Genomic DNA, 22,589 nt, shown 5'->3' with positions numbered 1-22,589 from the left:
ATTGAGTACTTCCTATGTGCCAGGTAGCATTTTGAGCACCCTGAACACATGAGCTCATTTAATCCCACTTTCACCCCATAGAGGTAGGTACCACTAATATTAAAACTACTACAGATGAGGAAATTGAGGGCCAGAGACATATTAAATCCTTTGAGTCACTGCCCTGAAAGAAAGGAGCCAGATTTCAAACCTGCAGCCCCTAACACTGTGCTCCCATCAAGACAGGGTTTATATCTTCCTGAGTTCTGAATCCTTACAGTCTATCACAGAATGAGGCATACACTATGTGCTCAGTAAACCCTAAAAGATAAAGAAAAGAATTTGAGAAAGGTGCTCCTTGTCTCTATACCTACCTGCCTTTACCCCAGTTGCTTAGGCCACGTCAGAAACTTGGAAGAGCCCATTCAAACCATGTTCCCCCTTCCCAGGATTGCGGTCTTCCTCCAGCCATCTACACACACCTTTTCCCACTTCCTCTGACAAAAGGATTCAGTTTGAGAATAACCAAAAGCAGCCAGTGACAACTAGAGCCAAAATGCCTTTAAAGAGATGGCTCCAAAAAGACTCTCAGACATTCAGACCCTAGTGGGGGTTGGTAGATCTGCTTTGATCAGCAGCCTCCAGGTGCAGGTTATAAGAGCTATGCGAGGTCATCTAGGAGGACAGACGGAAGTGGAACAGGGGACACTCAGAGGAGTGAGCACTCTGGCCTCTTCTCAGCACCTTCTGGGCTGGGATGAGTGGCCCAGGTGTGGGGCTGGGCCAGGATAGGCGGGGCCACATCTTTCTCCCAGGACCTCTCCATTGACTTCATGGAGTATGTGCTAATATTTACTTTTAAAACACAATTATGTGTTTGTGTATATACATTTGTATATGTGGGAAAAAGAGATCAAACAAGATGGAGTGAAGGGGTAATTCCTTAATGTGGGGTTCAGTTTACCATTCTATTTTTGCATGTTTGAAATTTTCTATAATTAAAAGAAAAAAATTAAATATTTAGATGGAACTACAATTAAAGAGATCATAAGAATAAAATTCTAAGTCATAACTAAAATAGATGGTCACATAATAACTAAAAATATAATATATTCAAATGGGACAAAGATAATTTCAGAAAGATGTAGGTATTTTCAGGTACCTTATAAAAATATTCTAAATGGGTTCTAATGTTTTCTTTAAAGATTTTTTTTACTGAGTACCATACTGACTTCTCATCTTAGGAAAAACAAAGAACTAACAGTATATACTTCTTTTCAGTAAGACTGCTAATCATATAAGATTATTAGAAGCAAACAGTAATAAATTAAAAGATAAAGCTTCTCACAATTTTGTTTTTCATTTAAAATTATGTAAAACATTCTTTAAAATCTCTCAAGATAACTCACTTGAGTTTCCATCATTGGCTTTTGGAAAGGAAATGTATCATGGTTGACACACCACAAAATATCATTATCTTCATTTTCTGAGGCTGCCATCAGCAGAATACCTAAAAGTTTAATACATAAAATCTCATTATAGGATGTCAAATACACCTCCACAATAATCGTAACAATGTTAGTAACATTAGTATGGATACATAAATATACATATTAATCTTTATAAGTAAATAAGTTACAAAATAAACAAAAAATAAATCCTCTAAAAGGACATATAATCAGTGCTAGGGTAGCATCACTAAATGTTCTAGACTGTAAACATTATTTTTTTCAGATAAATACAACTTATTTGTACATTTCTAAAGTTAGTATATGTTTACAATAAGCTTATTAATTATTATATTTTAAAAAAGTATTTAGTACATAAAAAATTGTTGACTTACAATCAATGGTATGTAATATTCAGTGAAATAGAGTTCATTTACTGGTTAATTCAAATACTCCATGAATAAAAATGATGAAGTTACTAGTGGAATGGCAGAGATAAATGTACCAGTTCCAATTCCATCCACTAATTCGCTCCCTTCATTCTGAGTTTAGTGATATTAACCTTGAATCCATTGGCTGACTATAGGTGATGGGATCCTAATTAATTATTAAGCTATGTAACTACCTTGTAAGAAATTGAGAACAGTTTATATCAAGTAGCAAGAAAATGTTTTCTTAAAATTAGTGTATAAGGTTTGAAAAACTGAAATTTGATTGTATCATGCACATAACTGAAACCACATTTTCCCTCAATAGATTTCTAGCTTTAAAACTTAATTCTGTTTATGATGGCATCAAAAATAATACTTAGAAATACATTGAAGAAGTGTAAAATTTGTATAGTTTCTTACACATTACTATAAAAATTAAAGGGGGTATAATAGAAAGATATCCTACATTTATGGATTTGAAGGCAATATTTATAGGATGGGAATACCCCCCAAATTGATCTATATTTTCAACAATCAAAATCCCATCTGCTTTTTTTCAGTTGCAGAATTGACAGACTGATTCTAAAATTTATATGACAAAGAGTTCTAGAAAGAATCTTGAAAAAAAAAATGTTGAAATGGGAATTTTAAAACTTATGACAAAGCAATAGTAATCACAGTGGGATATTGGCATAAGGATGGCAAAAGGACTTCTTATTAGGAACTCTTTACCCATTAGCAGCAGAGTGACTGCTAATGATGAAACATTAGGAGTGATGAAAACATTATGAAATTAGATAATAGTGATGGTTATACAACTTCTGTGAATAATCTAAACCCTATCAGAATGTACACTTTAAAAGGCTAAATTTTATGGTATGTAAAAATTGTATCTCAATAATATGCTATGAAGCTGCATGTTACAATGTATTTGAAAAAATTCCATTTGTAAAGGCAAGTTTCATTTGGGTGTTGAAAAATAAAATATTAGAAGACACAGTAGAATAAGTATAAAAAAGGCTTTAAAATTATTATAAAATCAAAATAAACTAACAAATGCTTTCTCACATTGGAGAAAAGCACACACAGGTTTTTCTAGTTTTGATGTTTAACTAGAATCTCATTTTTAAATTATGAATCCAGGAGTTCATCATCAAAATTTCATATTCCTGGATGCAAAATTCTCCATATCCATGAAGATATGGAAAAATGGTATCAGAAAAGTCATTTGAGTTTTCCTAACCATCCTGAAAAAACAAAGTTCAAAGTCTGTTACAATGGATATAACACTGATTTTGACCAGTGAGTTCATATACAAGTACTTTTAAAGTTCCAAATAACTTAAAAAGTACTTAGATATTAAAAACTACAGTATTTATATGTATATATATATGCATGTCATATGTCGATGAAAAAACGGACATTTATAAAATTTGAAATAAAAGCTAATTAAAAAAAACAGATAAAAAAATCCAAAATTTTCTGAATTTTATTGGAAGTTTCCTTGTTATTTTCAAATGCCTCACAAGGCAATCTAATTTTAAAAACTTTAAGCATCTAATATTCCATCTGACAGTATTTCAGAATTTACCTTTACTATAAAGAGCTTTATGTACTTTTGAAGGCTTTTCCACAGTTGAAGAGGCAGAGAATCCAGGAGGTAGGCGGACGTGGACAAGTGTCAATGTATTTGGTCGTGCCAATGGCTGTCTGAATGGACAAGTGCTGAAATACAGCCTTACACCTCATCATGGAATAAAATTATCCGTCATTAACAGGAAATAAAAGATACAAGGTACACATGGTATTGAAACAACTTCATAGAAAAACAGAATTCTGTTAAAGTCACATCTCATTTTCCTGACTGATCTTAAATCACCAAGCACTCTACTAGCTGGAGTGGTTTCTAAGACACCACCACTTGGCACTGGGAGATAAATTAACACATTTCACCAGAAAGAGTCTACAACTTTAAGACCAGACTCTGTCACTAAGTATTAGCCACTTTACCTTTCAGGCCTGGTTTTACAGCCATAAAATCAGAAGACAGAGCCTGAGGAATCTTCTGATTTTTCAAAAGCCTTCATTTTATGAATTATTAATACAGCTTGACAAAACTGATACAGAAATAGAAACACATTTCTAGTCATACATTTCCAAACCTGAAGACTGTAGTTATTGCAGCAATAGCACACAAATAAATAAAACAACATACCTGCATGTGTGACAGCCAGTAACTGACAGTCCAGTGATTCGGAGTTTTCAATCACTGCTATTTGAACAATTGGTTTAAAAACAGAACGATCTATGGTCCTAGAAGAAAGAAAAGCTGAACTTATGTTTTAAATGTATCTGCTAAATTACCAGGAACACATTCCACCAGGATTCTTACATGTCTAAATATGATAAAATAGTTTAAGACTAGTTTTTAGAAAGCAATGCAACAGCAGCAAGAACTAACAAAAACCCTCAATTCTGTGTTTTTCATACTAACAATGTTAAGAGTAATCCTTTTTTCAAAGACCATAAGAGAAGGCTAAGTCCACTGGTAAGTGGTTCAACAAATTGTTCTTAGAGCATTAAAATATCATTGCAAAGGGGAACAAGTGAACCTTTATAATGGAGAGCTCTGGTGAATACCATCTTAATCAAGTGTTAATCAATCAATAGGAAAACTGGAAAAAAAACACCTGGTATTATGTGCCTCAATGTAATGCTCTATGATGTTCACATCATGTAATGCTAGTTAAAACAGTATTACCCTGAATCTATACATAAGGGGAAAATAAGACAGATTCAGAAACTGGGATATGCTACTAGTAACTTTCCTATCCCTCCCTTCTAAATGTTAACATTTGAAAAGGGCAGTAAGACGTCTGTTTTATATTAAAGAGACAAACTAGTGACGAATGTAGCTCACGAGCTATGACTGAATGTGGAGAAAAATGTAAAGAAAAACAGCTATGAAAGATGTGGGAGACAATACTTTTAATATGAACTATACAATTAGAATATTATAAAATTATTGATTTTTTAGATGTGGTAATGATAATACAGTATATAAGAGCTTAGGATATGGAAAGTGAAGGACCTAAGGATGAAAGTCATATAGGTCATGTGTATGTGTGTGTTTGTGTGTGTGTGCGCACATGCTCAGTCCTATCTGACTCTTTGCAACCCAATGGGCTGTAGTCCACCAGGTTCCTCTGCCCATGGGACTCTCCAGGCAAGAATATTGGAGTGGGTCGCCGTTTCCTCCTTCAGGGGATCTTCCCCACCCAAGGATCGAACTTGCGTCTCCTGCATTGGCAGGTGGGTTCTTTACTAGTAGTGCTACCTGGGAAGCCCCCATATAGGTCAAAACAGTGAGCAAATGAAGCAAAATGTTAGCAGCTGGTACATTTGGATAAAGGGTATATCATCAGTGTTTATCATGCTATTTTTTTCATTTTTCTGTGGATGTGAAAAACTCTCTCAAAAAAAACTGGGGAAAAAAAGAAAACTCTTCCTTTTAAATTGTCTGCCTAAAGAATTTCTTGGTCATTGAGGAGCAAAGAAACCATGCTATCACCAGGATACCTGACTGCAGCAGTGACCCAGGCACACAGACAACAGAAGCTGAAAAGGGAGGTGTTCTGTGAAGAAAATTTCTGCAGCTAAGTCAGTTGCGACAGGTGCAAACAGCAGTGTACAGTGTCTGAAGACATGGCTTTTTGGCTGGGTCCCAGCACTTATTTAGGAGTTTAGACCTCAGGCAAATTGCAACAGCTCTTAGTTTCAATTTCCCCAAGAAGGCAGTGGGTGTAACACAATTCTGAAATTCTGTGTTCCCAAATGGTACATGCGTCACTTATCACACCAACGAAGCTACGATGTAGATGTGTTAAAAGGGTGGAGTATTTACAAACAGGGACGCACTTTGAGATTTCTGGTTTCCTAGTCATAATATCTGTAATGCCTGCACAGACCATTCAGAACATAATTTAAAACCCCAAGGAAAAACACAGGTCAAGGTGTCCTTTTCACTGAAAAACCAGTCCACCTTATGTTTCACACCATCCAACTTAAGAACAAAAGGAAGCATCTCTAAGAACTGTTTCAAATATAAAATAGAATGTCATTTCCTCCCACATTCCTTACCTTCTAGAGATATTTTGAAGAGGGAGTAGTTTTAGTATACTGCATATAACTAATATCGATTTGCCCACAAATAAAATGTCTGACAATAAGTTACATATTACCTAGCAATATTACCAGCAGCAGAGACAATAGAATTCTGTGACACTGAGGCAACTCTGTTCATTCCTTGTCCATCATGGCCCAAATCATACACCTGTGAATAAAAAATTATACCCACTTAAACATGATTATAAACTGTATACATTTTACAAATGATCTTTTTAATAAACTTTTCCTTTTTAGGAATCCTTTAATTCTGCTACTTCATATAGGTAGGAAAACATTCAGAGATTTACAATTTCATAAAATTAGTGCCCTAAGAAGTGGTTTGGGATTTTTTTTTTAAAGCACACACTTCATAAGAAAAGCCAAGAGGAACTAGGTCTTCTTTCTTAAAAATAGGGATGTTCTTCTGCTTTTATATGCTGGCAAAATATTAATCTTACCTGTATGACTCCTTTCTCAGATCGTGTATATAAAATATTTCTTGAATTATCAACTGCAATTTGAACAATAGGATCTAAAATAAAATGAAAAAAAAAAAATCCCAGCAATTAACAAATCAAACACAGTAGCTGCTTACAGCAAATTAAAACTGCTGTTTTATAGTTGAGTCTTAGGAAAGTTGCACCAGAGCAAAGTTAGGAAGCATTTAGGTCAGACATCATGTAAAAAAAAAAAAAAGGCAAATATCAAATACTGTGACTGGGCTAACAGCATCATAAATAAGTTTTTCTGTCTTCTAAATTAATTTTTTAAGCCAAACCAAAACCAGGTTTCAAATTATTCCTTCCTTTAACAAACATTTAATGAACGTTTAGTTTACTATCTGCTAAAAACAAGTAAAATAGTTCTACCTGGTCTATTCCTTCCAGAAATTTCTAATATGTCATTGTTTAAAATAATTTAAAAATTCAGTCATATTAACATTTTTAGGTGCTTTTATCTTATCTTACTGAAGCATTTTAAAATTACTTTACCTGACTACACCGCTCATTAAAAACTCAGATATACTCATTTTCTGCTGGGAATTTCTTTTAGAGGGGGCAAAACATGTATTAAATGTCTGAATGTTTAACTCTCTCACATAGAGAGAGAGTTATGGTTGGTTTAAGTACACATAGCTGTAGTAGACACATGTTCTAAGGTGCTACATTTATAGGAATTCGGGAATAAAACTCATGCTGTCTCTATGTTTCATCATCCCTTCTCCCTTTAAAAGAGCATATAAATATACAACAAACTATTTAATAAGGGTTGTTTCAATTAAGATTGAGAATTTCTTTAAGAAAATGTTAGGTCAATGATTTGTTAAAATTGTTTGCCATATTTATTTTCAACTTACCATCTTCTGAGAATGTGAACTGTAGTAATGAAGGAACAAGGAAAGAAAGTGGGCTCTTTGAGTGGTTTATTTTCCTGCATCTCTGGCTAAACCAACCTGCTTCTGCCTTAAAAGATAAAAATGCAAGACTTGTAAATGTAGGTAGGTACCCCCATCACAGCAACTACTATATACCTGTTTATAAGCATTCTCAAACCTTAGTGAAATGCCAGTAACTGTAAATAAAGACATACTACTCAAAGTGCTGAGCTTAGTACTGTAATTAAAAATTTTTAAATGTATTTAGCTAAAATCACTGCTCTCAATTAAAGCAGCTATGTCTATTCCAACAACCTCAACACTGCCATGTTAGTAAATTTCACTTTATCTTAAAAGTTTCTATCTGAAAGCAAGCAAGGAAATAATAGCCATAGTTAATAAGTGTCAAAAGTACATAGGATAGAGGTATTTTTATCTCTTCCCACTACTGCTAAATGGAAATTTAAAAAATAGTAGCCACCACCATCATAATCTATAGTCAGCCCCTCAATCATCCAGTTTTGCCATCCTTAAATCTGTAACAGAACTTTTCTGTAAAGTGAACAAAACCAAAAGAAACTGGGTAAGGAAGAGATACAATGTAACATAAAAAACTAACCTCAGTTCTAATCCTATCTCTGCCATGAATTAGCTGTATGACTATGAGAACATTTGTCATGTCAGTTTCCTACCCTTTAACTTATGAAAAAGGCAACAATATAGTTAAAGGGGGGGGGGGGGAACAACTGGAGCAAAGACATTTCAGAGTAGAGAGAACACAAATGACCAAAAACACATGAAAAGATGCACAACCCAGCTAGTAATAAAAACACAATTTTCTTCGGATAGGTCAAAGTTAGTAAGTTTGAAAATACCAGTGTTACAGTGAGGAGAGAGGGGAAAGGGATACAATCAGAGTCTACAACTCCTAACAGGGAATAAGGAAAACATAAAAGTTGAAATATATATACATGACAACACAAGTATTAGAATTCTAAGTCTCCACACCAGAAAATATCTACACATCTGTTCAAGGAGGCTTGCAGAAGAACACTTATTATTATATCATTATTTATGAAACATGTAATAAAAACCTAGAAGTCCATCAAGAAAAGAGCTGTTAAATAAATCATGTACATTCACTTTATGGACAATCATGCACCAATCACAAAGGGTAACATCTCTCTATCTACCAGATACTGACAAGGAAAGACTTTCAAGACAAAAGTAAATGAAAAAAGCCAATTATGGGGATTTCCCTGGCGGGGTAGTAGTTAAAACTCGGGCACTTTGGCTGCTGGGGCTGGTTTTACTCCCTGACTGGGAAACTAAGATCCTGCAAGCCATGTGACTTGGCAAAAAAACAACGAAGAAAAAAAAGAAAAATGTTAATTATGAAACAAAACATAAGCAATAATTCAAGTAAAAACATATACAGAAGTACACTATATGTTTGTACATGTATATACACACAAATACATATGCATAGATATTTAAAAATATATTTATAGGTATTCAAACAGAGAAGGCAATGCCAACCCATTCCAGTACTCAAAGATCTTATATATCATGTTCTACAAAAACATATAAAGAATTAATAATGGCTGTTACCTCTGGGGAGAGGACTGGGTTTTATTTATAGGTAGAGTGTAGCCGTGAAGGACTACAACTTAAACTGTATGTTTGACCACTTTCATAAGAATATATTAATGTACTTATATAATTAGAAAATAAAGACAAAAGCTTATCAATCCATAACCCATCAAAAGGGAGGGAAAAAACATGTTTAAAATAAATGTCAGACTTACTTGATATGCTACTTCATATAAACAGCCATCCTTTCCAGCCAAGAAAATTCTGCCATTATCAGTGGAAGTTATTGTTAAAAGGTAGGTATTATCAGTAGGAAGAGAATATAAGGGATCTGGAAGCAACTGCATTCCACCACACATACTGTCATTGAGAACTCCAGAACCTATATTTTTAAAGGGAGAATATAGGAATCACTTTACGAACTCTTTAAAAGTTTAACACAATCAGTGTATTGTCTTCAGAATTAATGTTCTTACTGAGTTCATGATATGCTAAAAAACTTCAAAAATGTATGTAAAATGTACATTTTAAAATTACTATAGTCTGATATAAACAATTTTATAATTCATGTTAAAATACAACCTTCAGTATGTATATATAACATATATAAAATATATAGCATACATATAGGAAACATAGTAAAATATCAAACAAAAAAATAAACCAAAGTATTAAATTTTGCAAAAAAAAAAAGCCTAGGGATATGGCAGTAATAGTCATTTAATTATTTTTTTTATCTTTTACCCTCCCAATATTCATTCATTGGAGTCTCTGAAATTCAACATTATTTTACCTAAAATGTAACTAGAATGCAAAAGAAACCACTGAATGTTTTTGCAATAAATTAATTGATAGCGTCTTACTTTAAGGGAAAGAATAAAGTATATTTCTGTGTTCCATATGTTAAAATGGCCACTTAAATTAAAAAAAAATTGAAGGCATTATTGAAAAATTACTAGTGGCAACTATTTCTCTTCTATTACCTTTCTTTTATATTGGACATTTTAGAAAGATACATTAACATGGCAAATAATCCAAAATAATTTTTTTGTGGAGTTACCAATCTGAAACATATTATATCTATAGGAAAGTATTATTTTTCTAAGAGCAAATAGCTCAGAAAGTTAACTTACTGAAAAAAATTAACTGTCAATTATAATATTAAATTGGGCAACATATTATTATTAAAAAAAAACACAACATGTGAGTTGCTATACCTGTTTGCAAATTAGTATAGCTGAGACCAAGAATCACTATATCCACAGGGGTTGCCAAAACCAGGAGGTGTCGTACGTGAGGTTGAAAGATGCCTAAGATAAAGTAAATATGAGTTAGGGACTATTTTCTGGAAAATACCCAACATTTAAGTATTAACAGAATATGGTTACTTTTAATATGAGCAAAGAATTGGATACAACTCAGTGATGAAATAACACAATAGATTAGTATATGAAAAGTGTGAATCTAATTTAATGTTGATGCTAAAACATTACTGTGATCATTTAAATAAGCAAATAGTAGTTAAAAAAAATACTTAGAAACAAACATTACAGTATCTAATGATATTTAAATAAGGGTCCCAGGGACAGGGGAGCCTGGTGGGCTGCCATCCATGGGATCACACAGAGTCAGACATGACTGAAGTGACTTAGCAGCAGCAGCAGCAAATGAGGGTTACATTATAAAATAGTTTAGGTTTATTAAAATTAAAAATTTCCACTTCTATATTTATGTTCATAGCACTATTCACAAAACCCAAATGGTGGAAACTCAAGTGACTGTCAATTGATAAATGGACAAACAAAATGTAGTATGTATATATAGTGGAATAGTACTAGGCCATAAAAAGGAAATTCTGACATATGCTCCAATAGTGATGAACCTTGAGGACATCATACTAAGTAAAACAAGCCAGTTACAAAAGATAATACTACATAATTCCATCCATATGAAGTTCATGGAATAGTCAAATTCATAGACACAGAAATGAGTTTATAGATCAAATAAGTTTCAGTATCACAGCCAGATAAATTCAGATTCAGAGAAGGCATTAAACCAAGCACAAAATATTAAAATGTTAATTCATGCTAAACTACTGTTTAAATTTTAAAAGTCTGGAGTGGTATGAAATGGTATGTATAATTATCACTCTCCAGAGATGGGAATACCAGACCACCTGACCTGCCTCTTGAGAAACCTGTATGCAGGTCAGGAAGCAGCAGGTAGAACTGGACATGGAACAACAGACTGGTTCCAAATAGGAAAAGGAGTACATCAAGGCTGTATATTGTCACCCTGCTTATTTAACTTCTATGCAGAGTACATCATGAGAAACGCTGGGCTGGAGGAAGCACAAGCTGGAATCAAGATTGCTGGGAGAAATATCAATAACCTCAGATATGCAGATGACACCACCTTATGGCAGAAAGCGAAGAAGAGCTAAAAAGCCTCTTGATGAAAGTGAAAGAGGAGAGGGAAAAAGTTGGCTTAAAGCTCAACATTCAGAAAATGAAGATCATGGCATCTGGTCCCATCACTTCATGGGAAACAGATGGGGAAACAGTGTCAGACTTTATTTTGGGGGGCTTCAAAATCACTGCAGATGGTGATTGCAGCCATGAAATTAAAAGACTCTTACTCCTTGGAAGGAAAGTTATGACCAACCTAGATAGTGTATTGTAAAGCAGAGACATTACTTTGCCAACAAAGGTCCGTCTAGTCAAGGCTATGGTTTTTCCAGTGGTCATGTATGGATGTGAGAATTGGACTATAAAGAAAGCTGAGCGCCAAAGAATTGACACTTTTGAACTGTAGTGTTGGAGAAGACTTTTGAGAGTCCCTTGGACTGCAAGGAGATCCAACTAGTCCATCCTAAAGGAGATCAGCCCTGGGATTTCTTTGGATGGAGTGATGCTGAAGCTGAAATTCCAATACTTTGGCCACCTGATGCGAAGAGTTTACTCATTGGAAAAGACCCGGATGCTGGGAGGGATTGGGGGCAGGAGGAGAAGGGGACGACGGAGGATGAAATGGCTGTATGGCATCACCTACTCAATGAACATGAGTTTGAGTGAATTCTGGGAGTTAGTGATGGACAGGGAGGCCTGGCGTGCTGTGATTCATGGGGTCACAAAGAGTCAGACATGACTGAGCAACTGAACTGAACTGAACTGAATACTATAATATCCAAAAATTAGTGTGTCACTGATAAGAATAAAAGCAAATGTATCTTATATTATGATAATGGACATCTCTGTATATGTATTTATTTGGGTGTTAAATGTCAGAAAACATAACAAAGCTTCTACCATCACTTGGTTTTACTTTCACTGATGAATACCAAGGGGGACAAAGGTCACAATTTTGTGTTTCAAGATTCACATCAATAAAGCTGAAGGACAGACTTTTTACTTAATGACTTCAAAATATATCCAGTATTTCAGAATCTGATTTAAAGGAGCTTGAAATTTATGAAAACTTATCAAAGATAACACCTTTATTGTCATATCAAAGACCATTTCAATTTTGTACTGAAAATTACATTTGAGTAGAACAAAGTTTAACTACTGTTTTAAGATGGATAATTAGTATTTATTATGATAGAGGGCAGGAATAGCTGTTGACTTTCATATGAACAAGCTTTTCAATGAAGAAACAAAATACAGAAACATACAGCACAGTAAAGGCTGCTATAAAATTCTATGTAAGGGAAATACACGTCCAATGCAATCACATAAAAACAGTGCATCAAACTGCACGTTCATATTTACGTGAATTAGTATAATTTCAAAATGGCTCTATTTCAAATGACTACACTTCAAAAATTCCTACCAGGGTCTTGTAAACATGTAAATCTCATCTATTATTTCCTTTGGTAGGGAGATGTATTTTAAAGAGATGTATATTAAATTTAAATCAATCAATTCTGCTTTTTGTCAGTAGCCATGATAAAACACCTAGCATACTGAAGATGAAATTTGTTTTAGGTTAAACAATGCTTGTGAATTCTCTTAGGATTTATTCTGTACTCTGTCCTCACGTCCATGGGCTACCAGGACTAAAAAAATACACAGACTAAAAATGGTTGTTATATTATATTCAGGAATTACTGAAAAATGTATAACGCAAAAACCTTCAGGTAAATCAAGGAAGACTAACAAAAAGCAAGATAAAATTGAAGAATTTAACAATTTTGAAGGCAGATTCACTTATACTATAGAGTGAGTAAACTGTTAAATATTCCTAATCACTTTTTATATTTCTGCTGCCGCTAAGTAGCTTCAGTCGTGTCTGACTCTGTGCAACCCCATAGACGGCAGCCCACCAGGCTCCCCCATCCCTGGGATTTTCCAGGCAAGAGTATAGGAGTGGGTTGCCATTTCCTTCTCCATTTTATATTTCTAATTAGAAGTAATTCAGAACAAACCTTCAACAGGAAATTTAGTACCTAAAATATGATCTCCAACAGTCCTAAAACATTTGGAATCCAAGGATATACAAACATAATTTCATCTTTTTATTTTTAATTCTTACCAGGTTTTGGTTTCACAAGCCCCACAGCAAGAATAGTCTCACTAAGTCCATCAAAATAGGCAAGGTCTCCTCTGTCAATATTAAAAGAAAAACATGTTATACATGAAGAAAAGCTTTTATAATATTCTTTAAAACTATAGAATATATACATATACAAAAAAGACTATAGAACCAGCAAACAGAACTGTCTCAGTTTCAAGAGCTAGGCACAAGGTCTGCCTAAAGCTACACATAAACCATGAAAAGAGGGAATGCTGGTTTCCACTCCAAATATCCTCCCCAGGTTTGCAAGTCTCCAGTAACAGCAATCTACTGCTGTGGCAGGGGCAAGAAGACCCTCTCAGAAGAATATACAGTAAGGCTGAACTAGACTTTCCATGTAGACTACGCTTATCTTATTCACTACTGTTCAAACACTCAATGGTATCTGATCCATGATAGGCTTAATGTAGTTGTTAAATGGGTATGTTAGATGTCAACAGAAATATAAAAATTTTCATTAACATGAAAACCCTCCTTAACTAAATTATTCTCACATCTATATATTTCGTAATTTTTTTCAAGATTTCCTTGAAGAGATCAATGCCTAAATTAAGAGGTTCTATTCTTTAGCGCAAAAATGAATACGTATGTGTAATATAGCGAACTGTGGCAACATGCATGATACATGAAGAATAATCACAATATTATATCACTGCTATTATGACATATACCATTTCAACAATAAAAATAGCTAGGAAAAGTTTAAATTAAAGAAGAAAGAAAACAAAAACACAGCCAACAAAACTGGTTAACTTGTAAGTTCTCAAGTAGCATGTTTTGATTCAATGACACTGTATGTGTGTTTATAACAAGTACATTAATTACTCAGGAGCAAGAGTAACAACTGTATATACAGAACTTTCTCTGGTTATCTCGCCTTTCACCTAAAGATAATGTGATGGAGAAACGGAAGACAAAAATTTTTTCCAAATGGCCAAGAGTAAAACTCAGATCAGGGCTTTCCTGGTGGCTCAGTGGTAAAGAATCCATCAGCCAATGCAGGAGACACAGGTTCGATCCCTGATCTGGGAAGACCGCACACGCCATGGAGCAATGAAGCCCAGGCGCCACAATGACTGAGCCTGTGCTCTGAACCTGGGAGTGGCAACTACTGCCGCCCACATGCACCAGGGCCTGTACTCTGCAACAAGAGAAGCCACTGCAACGAGAAGCCCGCATACTGTAACTAAAGAAGACCCCGTTCCCCGCATCTAAAGAAAAGGCCCTTGAAGCAATGGACCCAGCACAGCCAAAAAAAAGAAAATGCAGCAGATCAATAAACTTTAAACAAGAGTGCTTTGGGGCTTCACTCAGACCCTTTTATATACATTTAATTTACACAGGGTCAAGCCCACAGAATAACAACACAACTGCTAAGATAAACTAACATCTTGCCACTCCACATAGATATGCAGGGAAAACAGGTCTTTCAAACTGTCAAAAAAAAAAAAAGTCATACCATCTCTCAAAGAATCACTGATAGACTATCTTCACTACAAAGTATCAGTTTGGGAAACAGACTCCTACTCAGAGTGGCATCACCTGGGAGTTTGTTACAAATGCAGATCCCTAGGTCTTTCTCAGAATGACCATAACATAATCCATATTTTAACCCCATCCCCAGGTAGTATGTACACTGAGAAGTACTGACTTGGATGAAAGATAAGCCAGGCAGCTTCTAATGAGTAGACTACTAGTTGCAAAGTAGACTACTAGTTGCAATTAAGATAATTTAAATTCTAATCACGCTAAAGCAAACCAGCCATACATACATACCCATCTTCGTAGTTCCACATGAATATGTCACTGTCGATGGTGAGCCAAGCTCTACTGATGGGAGGGAACACGCCCATCATGCAGTTACACTGCATGTCTGAGGTGGTATGGATGTAAGGTAGAATAATTTCAACCCCTCTTCCTCAAACTTGTTTCAAAAGATTTTGTTTTAAAATCATATATATCTACATAATTAAAAAACCATGATCTACTCATTCTTCAATAGAAAGAGCAAATGAAACCGTTATTTCCAAAGAGTTTAATGAAAGCCCTAGTGTATGACAGAAATACTTATAATTTATTGTTTCTAAATAGGCTACCTGCCATTTAAAACATACACAAAATAACAAATGTTTTTGCCATTACTAACTTTAAAAAAATATTGATTCTGAGTAATATTGAGCTGACATTAAAAACTGTTTTACTGGACCAGTTTTTCCAACTGTATGAGAGAGTGATAAAAAAAAAAAACACTTGGTAAGCTAAAGTCATAGCTAGGTGACAATCTATATATAATCCTCATAAAAATGGAAAAATAGACCAAGATTTATGTAATTATATGACAATTAACTGTGAAAACAAAATCATGTTCTAATTAAAGGAAATATGTCTTGTATTAACAGAGGATTAAAGAATATTAAGAAACTAAGCAAGAGAAGAATGAAAGATAAGATGTATCATATATTTAGTAACACTATTTTACAAAGTCTCAGAGAGACAATGAAAATTAAAGGGAAAATATCAATTAGATTTTACTCTATTTATTTACTCGATTTTCTATTTATTTTTACATTTTCCATAATTTTTCATTTCTTTTCTATGTCACATTATATTGAAGCATGAAACCCTTTCACCCTCAATAGATTAACATACTTTTGAAAGTCTTAAATTTTTTATGCAGGATCTTGATGTCTTTACCATGAGAGTTACAGACTGATTTTTATAAAAGCTTCCTAGCAAATAACTCTATAGTCCTTGTATAGGGTATGCTACTGTTTAAGAAAAGCAAATAAAATCTTACTTTTAGAAGATAAGAAATTTCCTCTAACTTCTCAGTCTATGAAGAAGGCATTAGGACTTCAGTTTCTTATACCCTTAGGTGTAGATTTTTATTGTAATCCTTGGAAATGCAATCACTAATAAACTAAGACACCCCTAAGTGTGAAAATGCACCAAAAACTTTTTGGGGGGTATTTTCAGAAGGAAATATGTGGAATTTTTTGCTTAAACATTTTCAGAGCCACTTCCCAGTTTTAAATGTTAAAATGGGGTAGGGGGGGAACCATTGGCCTTTGAACTGAAAAAGCATGGTAGGAAAAACTTCCTTTTCCCACCCTACTTAATAGGAAAGTATCAACTTACCATACGTCATTCAAAAATGCAGAATTAATGGTAAACAATTCACTCTCCTCAATGTCCCTGAACAATTAAAATGTGACTCAATTTTCAACATTCAATTTTATTATGAAATTTTCTAGGCACATGGCAAACTACCCATGTACTTATAAGTATTTTAAATAAAATCCTTACATGAACTTGTACACGAAACACTAATTAGACACAAAACAAATACTGTAATAATGAGAACACTAATTTTTAAATATTTTAAATAGTTAACACAAAGGAATAGGATACGTCCAAACTGTTCAACAAGTTCAGGTGGGAGAGGAACTCTTCGGATGGAACTGATGTCTGGAAGGTTGGGTACTGACAGCAAGCCAGGTCCTTGCAGGGGATAATCCATATCTGACATGCCAGAAACAGTGGGATTATCTACAAAAAATAAAATGAGAAACAAAGCATTTATTTAAAATAACAACGTACGGGGCATCATATGGGCAAGCAGAAGTACTGCAGGCTACAAAAATAAAATTGTGTGTCTGGTGGTTCTAAAGGTATATGGAGAAAAAAGAAGTTCTGATCTGACACAAAGGAGGCCTAAGGAATTCTAGTGTTGAGATGGGGTGCAATTCCTGGTTTCAACACTAAAAAGTCTTTAACAAAGACTTGTCTCTGCAAGAAAAGAAATGGTTAGTTCAATAATTTATAGTGTTTTTCTATTATTTTACTAATCTGAAATGGGAAAAAAATTATAAAACTGCTTTACAGATAAAAACAACTGTGGACAAACAAAATACTGACTGAGGAAAAAACAGCATTTCCTTTCCCACTTAAAAACAACACATGCCTTTTCCCATCACGCATTCCTCCATCCCCTCCTGTGTGCATGCTCAGCTGCATCCGACACTGTAACCCCATAGACTGTAACATGCCACGATCCTCTGTCCATGGGATTCTCCCTGCAAGAAGACTGGAGTGGGTTGTCATGCCCTCCTCCAGGGGATTTTCCCAACCAAGAAATTGAACCTAAGTCTCCTGTCATTGCAGGTGGATTTTTTAATCCCTTGAGCCACCTGGGAAGCCCCACCCCCTTCACCAATACAGGCACACTTCAGAAATGTTGTGGGTTTGGTTCCAGACCACTGCAATAAAATGAACATCCCTAGAAGGCGAGTCTCATAAGTTTTTTGATTTTCCAGTGCATGTAAGTTATGTTTACACTATACTGAAGCTGAAGCATGCAACAGTATTGTTTTTTTTAAAAAAAACAATGTATACACCTTAACTTAAACAATACTCTATTACTAAAAAATGCTAACCATCATCTGATAAGGCAGAGCTGTCACAAACCAATTGTAAAAACACAAAACCAAAAATCTGGTATCTGCAAAGTGTAATAAAACAGAGGAATAAAATGAGGTATGTCTGTAATACCACAAAAGCAGTATTTTATTGGGGTGGGGGGGAGAGGAATCAGACTACTCTATAAAGTGTTCTCAACTGGCAACTTTTCTCTTCCTCTAAACCCCAGACACTAAGGGCAGGAGTGGGATGGTCTATTCCATCCTAGTCCTGAACAAGGTGTTTTAGATCTGACTGATCATCTATTTTCTGCCTCTCTAAAGTACAAAGATGTTGCGGGGAAATGACATACAAAACAATTTTATGAAAAATTTAAAAATTTATACAACTAGAGAACAAATTCAGTCAATCCTTATGTATTGAGTATCCAGCTTCAAAAACTACCAGTTATATGCCCAGTCATGTTTTACATATATCAGTCCTATCCACTTCTTCCCTAACGTATTTTTTGAAGCAAATTGCAGACATTCTATTTAATATTAAAATATAATTTTTGAGACACTTCACTATTTTTTAATTTAAAAAGTCTTTTATTTTTGAACACCAAAAACATTTTGTAATGGAGTGTAGCCAATTAACAAGGTTGTGATAGCTTCAGGTGAACAGTGAAGGAACTCAGCCATACATTACATGTAGAACACTGTGCATGTTAAATGGCAGTGGGAAAACAATGGAATTGTGAAAGGCTACAGAAGGAAAGTGATATTTAATGGAGCCTGGAAAAACAGCTTATTAGGCAAAGAAGAACAGTCTAGAAATGACGACGAATACATGAAAAATGAAAGAGGGGGTCTCTTATTATAGTAAATGTGTTACATTCAGTATAACTGGAACAAGGATGTAAAGAATAGGATGGAAGAAGGAAAGATTTGGTTAGAGAGGTAGATGTATGTAAAGGTGGACAGGTTGAACTGGGGTGAGATATGAAGAGAAGACAAGAAGATATGCACTGTTTTCAGTTTACTTTCAGAAATAAGGTCAAAGGGAGTGGTGCTGTTCAAAATGAGAGCTGCTAACAGGTCACTCAGTTCTTACAAGACAAGCCCACGTGTGAGTAGCTGTCAGGAATAAATACTCCTTGCTTTGTTCCTGTCTTTTCTCTGATTTTAAGTCAATGAATTTTATTAAACTGCAGGAGCTGTCTTTTAGGTTTACATTGCAAATATTGTCGTTGTTTAGTTGCCAAGTCCGGTCCGTCTCCTTTGTGATCCGATTGACTGTAGCCTGCCAGGCTCCTCTGTCCCTGGGATTTCTCAAGCAAGAGCATTGTAGCCAGAGGATCTGCTCAACCCAGAGATCAAACCCTCATCTCCTGCACTGGCAGGTGGATTCTTCACCACGGAGCCACCTGGGAATTATCCTGCTTAAAATATCTTGGTTCATGCTTGCCAAAACCTTGTGCTTATCTTATTTACTCTCCTCAACTTTTCTCCAATTTCCACCTCACACAAGAGTCACTTCTTTTCTAGCAACTTGTGTGATTCTATGTGCCTTGAGGAGCCGGACCTTAATTCAAAACCATTAAACAGAATATTGTACAGACACCTGTCTTTTGTTGGCACAAAATCTGCCCTACCCTCCCTGTTCACCCATCATCACTCGTTTCCCTGTTCCCTTCCTTCATTCCGCTTGTAGTTCTTTTTCATACCCTTCAGCATTTCATATTACAGTAACGCTACACATAACATGGCATATCTTTCAGCGAACATAGTAAATTTACTAATTAACTTCGTTTGCTCTTCGGTTTTACTCCGATAGTGAAACGAGATATTAACAGATGAAACTTCGATCAGGTGATCCTCCTCATCCAGTCTTAGCGATAAACACCTGAAGGTAGTGAGAAGCTCATTAAGGTTAAAATATTTGCCTCTTTCTGCCTCAAATAGGGGCTTGCTCCTCGTTCCTAGCCTCTCAATTGCCTGTGATGAAGGGCGAGAGAAGGAAAAAATTGAAAATGGGCTCTTTTCCCCCTTTAGGGCTTCTCTTGTGGCTCAGACGGTAATGAGTGTGTCTGCAAAGAGGGAGACCCCGGTTTGAGTCCTGGGTTGGGACGATCCCCTGGAGAAGGGAATGGCAACCCACACGAACGCCCTAAATCTCAGGATGTCTTCGCCCATTCACCCTGGGGATGGGACCTATTTATGGAGTCAGATCAGAGTCCTTTGGGCTGAGAAACAGTCACCAACTGGGCAACGATCACTCACTTGGAGCAGACACCATGAGAAGCTCGGATAGGTCCGGGTACATGCGGTCTTCTTGCAACTGACGGTCGATGAGCCGCCCCGCATTTTCCAAAGCTTCCTGCAGGGCTGCCGCCGACGTGGAGGCCGGCATCGCCAACCCCAGCAAAGAAGACGGCATATCGAAAACCGAAGACAACAGCAACCGGAGAAAGTCAAACAGCAAGGAGAAATAAGACAAAACCCAAGAAGCTAGCTCAGCCCCAAAGCTTAGAGCGCGCGCGCCAAACGAGCGCCTCGGCGCCAGTGCATGACGCACTTCCGGTTCATCGGGTGGGGAATTTGAAGCTTGCATTTAATTTGGCAGCTGGGAAGGGGAACTTGATAGAGGTGGGGGTGGACGTTAGGGGTGGAGCTAAGTGAGAGGGAGGTGGCTGTTTGGGGAGGCGGGGGGAAGTCGGTGTTGTCTTGGAGGAAGGGAGAGACGGAGGTGGAAGGGAAAAGGGGTGGGGCCAAGGGAAGGGGAGGGACGGGACGGGGGTCTGTAGGGGTGGAGAGGAAGGAGGGGTGGAGGGGTCGGAGGGGTGGAGGGGCCGAGTGGGTGGGAGCCGGTTACTGCGGGTACTGCGCAGACTTGCTCGGGTTCTGGTGAGTTCAGCGCGCGCTTGGATCCGGGTGCCTCGAGCTTCGGATAGCGGGAATCCGCAACAGCACCTATTTGAGTCTCGTGTCAATTTGGTTGGTGGTCCAAGTAACTTCGGACTTCCCTGGTGGCTCAGACGGTAAAAGTGTCTGCCTATTATGAGGGTTCGATCCCTGGGTTGGGAAGATCCCCTGGAGAAGGAAATGGCAACCCACTCCGGTACACTTGCCTGGAAAATCTCGTGAACCGAGGAGCCTGATAGGCTACAGTCCATGGGGTCGCAAAGAGTCGGACACGGCTGAGCAACTTCACTACCAAGTAACTTCTGAGAGTGGATAGGAATTGGTAACCGTTAGAAAAAGTTTACCCATAAACCAGAATTTCTCTACATTTCTAATGGGCTTCAGTGTAAATCAGGCTTTCTAGTTCCGTGTCCGGAGAAGGCCATGGCACCCTACTCCAGTACTCTTGCCTGGAAAATCCCATGGACGGAGGAGCCTGGTAGGCTGCAGTCCATGGGGTCGCTGAGGGTCGGACACGCCTGAGCAACTTCACTTTCACTTTTCACTTTCATGCATTGGAGAAGGAAATGGCAAGCCACTCCAGTGTTCTTGCCTGGAGAATCCCAGGGACGGGGGAGCCTGGTGGGCTGTCGTCTATGGGGTCGCACGGAGTCGGACACGACTGAAGTGACTTAGCAGCAGCAGTTCCGTGTCGCTACCAGTTGATTTTGTGGTACGTTACCGTGAAAATTTATGTTTACGAAATCTTCACTGGGTGCAGAGATCTGATGCCTTGCTTTATTTCTCATTGCAGAGGGGAAGCTGCTGCTGCTAAGTCGCTTCAGTCGTGTCCGACTTTGCGACCCCATAGATGGCAGCCCAGCAGGCTCCCCCATCCCTGGGATTCTCCAGGCAAGAAAGCTGGAGTGGGTTGCCATTGCCTTTTCCAATGCGTGAAAGTGAAAAGTGAAAGGGAAGTTGCTCAGGCGTGTCCGACTCCTAGCGACCCCATGGACTGCAGCCTGCCAGGCTCCTCCATCCATGGGATTTGCCAGGCAAGAGTACTGGAGTGGGTTGCTATTGCCTTCTCCAAGAGGGGAAGCAGATGAGTCTAATTCACTGTTTCATCCCCAGCGCATAGTAGGACTGTTATAGAATAGGCTACCCAACACGCTTTCCTAGTAGCTCAGATGCTAAAGCATCCGCCTGCTGCGTTGCAGGAGACCTGGGTTCGATCCCGGGGTTGGGAAAATGAAGGAAATGGCAACCCACTCCAGTATTCTTGCCTGGAGAATCCAACGCACAGAGGAGCCTGACTGGTTACAGTCCATGGGGTCTCAAAGAGTCTGACACAATGGGGGCGAGTAACACACACCCAACATGTCATCTATAGCAGTGGGATTCTTAATTTACATCAGGCATACCTCTGCTGGGAATATCAAACTGAAACAACTTTCGTATTCTTATGGTAACTCTCCTGTCCTCATGCAAGGACACAGAGGCAAAAAACCTGAGTATATCACTCTGTTTTCTATAGAATATGTAGTAACTGAAGTAGAAGGGTAGAAAAGGAAAGATATACCCATCTGAATGCAGAGTGCCAAAGAACAGCAAGAAGAGATAAAAAAGCCCTCGTAACTGAACTATGCCAAGAAATAGAAGAAAACAATAGAATGGGAAAGACTAGAGATGTCTTCAAGAAAATTACAGATAGCAG

General features: G+C 36.9%; 2 protein-coding genes across 8 annotated transcripts in view; one reads left to right on the top strand and one right to left on the bottom strand.

Annotated features, from left to right (window-relative positions):
* Positions 1–20,557, bottom strand: part of NUP155 (nucleoporin 155) — a 54,990-nt gene extending 34,433 nt beyond the window's left edge. For all 6 annotated transcript variants that reach the window (XR_011249555.1, XM_069555872.1, XM_069555873.1 and 3 more), the window contains exons 1-12: positions 20,252–20,557; positions 16,980–17,117; positions 15,345–15,441; positions 13,527–13,597; positions 10,211–10,303; positions 9,209–9,375; positions 7,383–7,488; positions 6,484–6,557; positions 6,100–6,191; positions 4,074–4,171; positions 3,450–3,602; positions 1,389–1,489 (exon numbers count right to left, since the gene is read on the bottom strand). Coding sequence is in view for 5 of the 6 variants with exons in the window: in XM_069555872.1 (XP_069411973.1) it covers positions 1,389–1,489; positions 3,450–3,602; positions 4,074–4,171; positions 6,100–6,191; positions 6,484–6,557; positions 7,383–7,488; positions 9,209–9,375; positions 10,211–10,303; positions 13,527–13,597; positions 15,345–15,441; positions 16,980–17,117; positions 20,252–20,408 (1,347 nt within the window). In the remaining variant the exon portion in view is untranslated. The remainder of the gene's footprint in view (positions 1–1,388; positions 1,490–3,449; positions 3,603–4,073; positions 4,172–6,099; positions 6,192–6,483; positions 6,558–7,382; positions 7,489–9,208; positions 9,376–10,210; positions 10,304–13,526; positions 13,598–15,344; positions 15,442–16,979; positions 17,118–20,251) is intronic.
* A 164-nt stretch (positions 20,558–20,721) lies between these two features.
* The window catches only part of WDR70 (WD repeat domain 70), a 280,993-nt gene continuing 279,125 nt past the window's right edge, over positions 20,722–22,589 (top strand). The window contains exon 1 of one of the 2 annotated variants that reach the window (XM_069555882.1): positions 20,722–21,009. The gene's annotated coding sequence lies outside the window, so the exon portion shown is untranslated. The remainder of the gene's footprint in view (positions 21,010–22,589) is intronic. The other variant, XM_069555881.1, reaches the window with a different exon arrangement.

The sequence above is a fragment of the Ovis canadensis genome, chromosome 16 (genome assembly GCF_042477335.2).
Source record: "Ovis canadensis isolate MfBH-ARS-UI-01 breed Bighorn chromosome 16, ARS-UI_OviCan_v2, whole genome shotgun sequence".
NCBI classification, from domain to species: Eukaryota; Metazoa; Chordata; class Mammalia; order Artiodactyla; family Bovidae; genus Ovis; species Ovis canadensis.
This window is presented reverse-complemented; position numbering and strand designations above follow the sequence as displayed.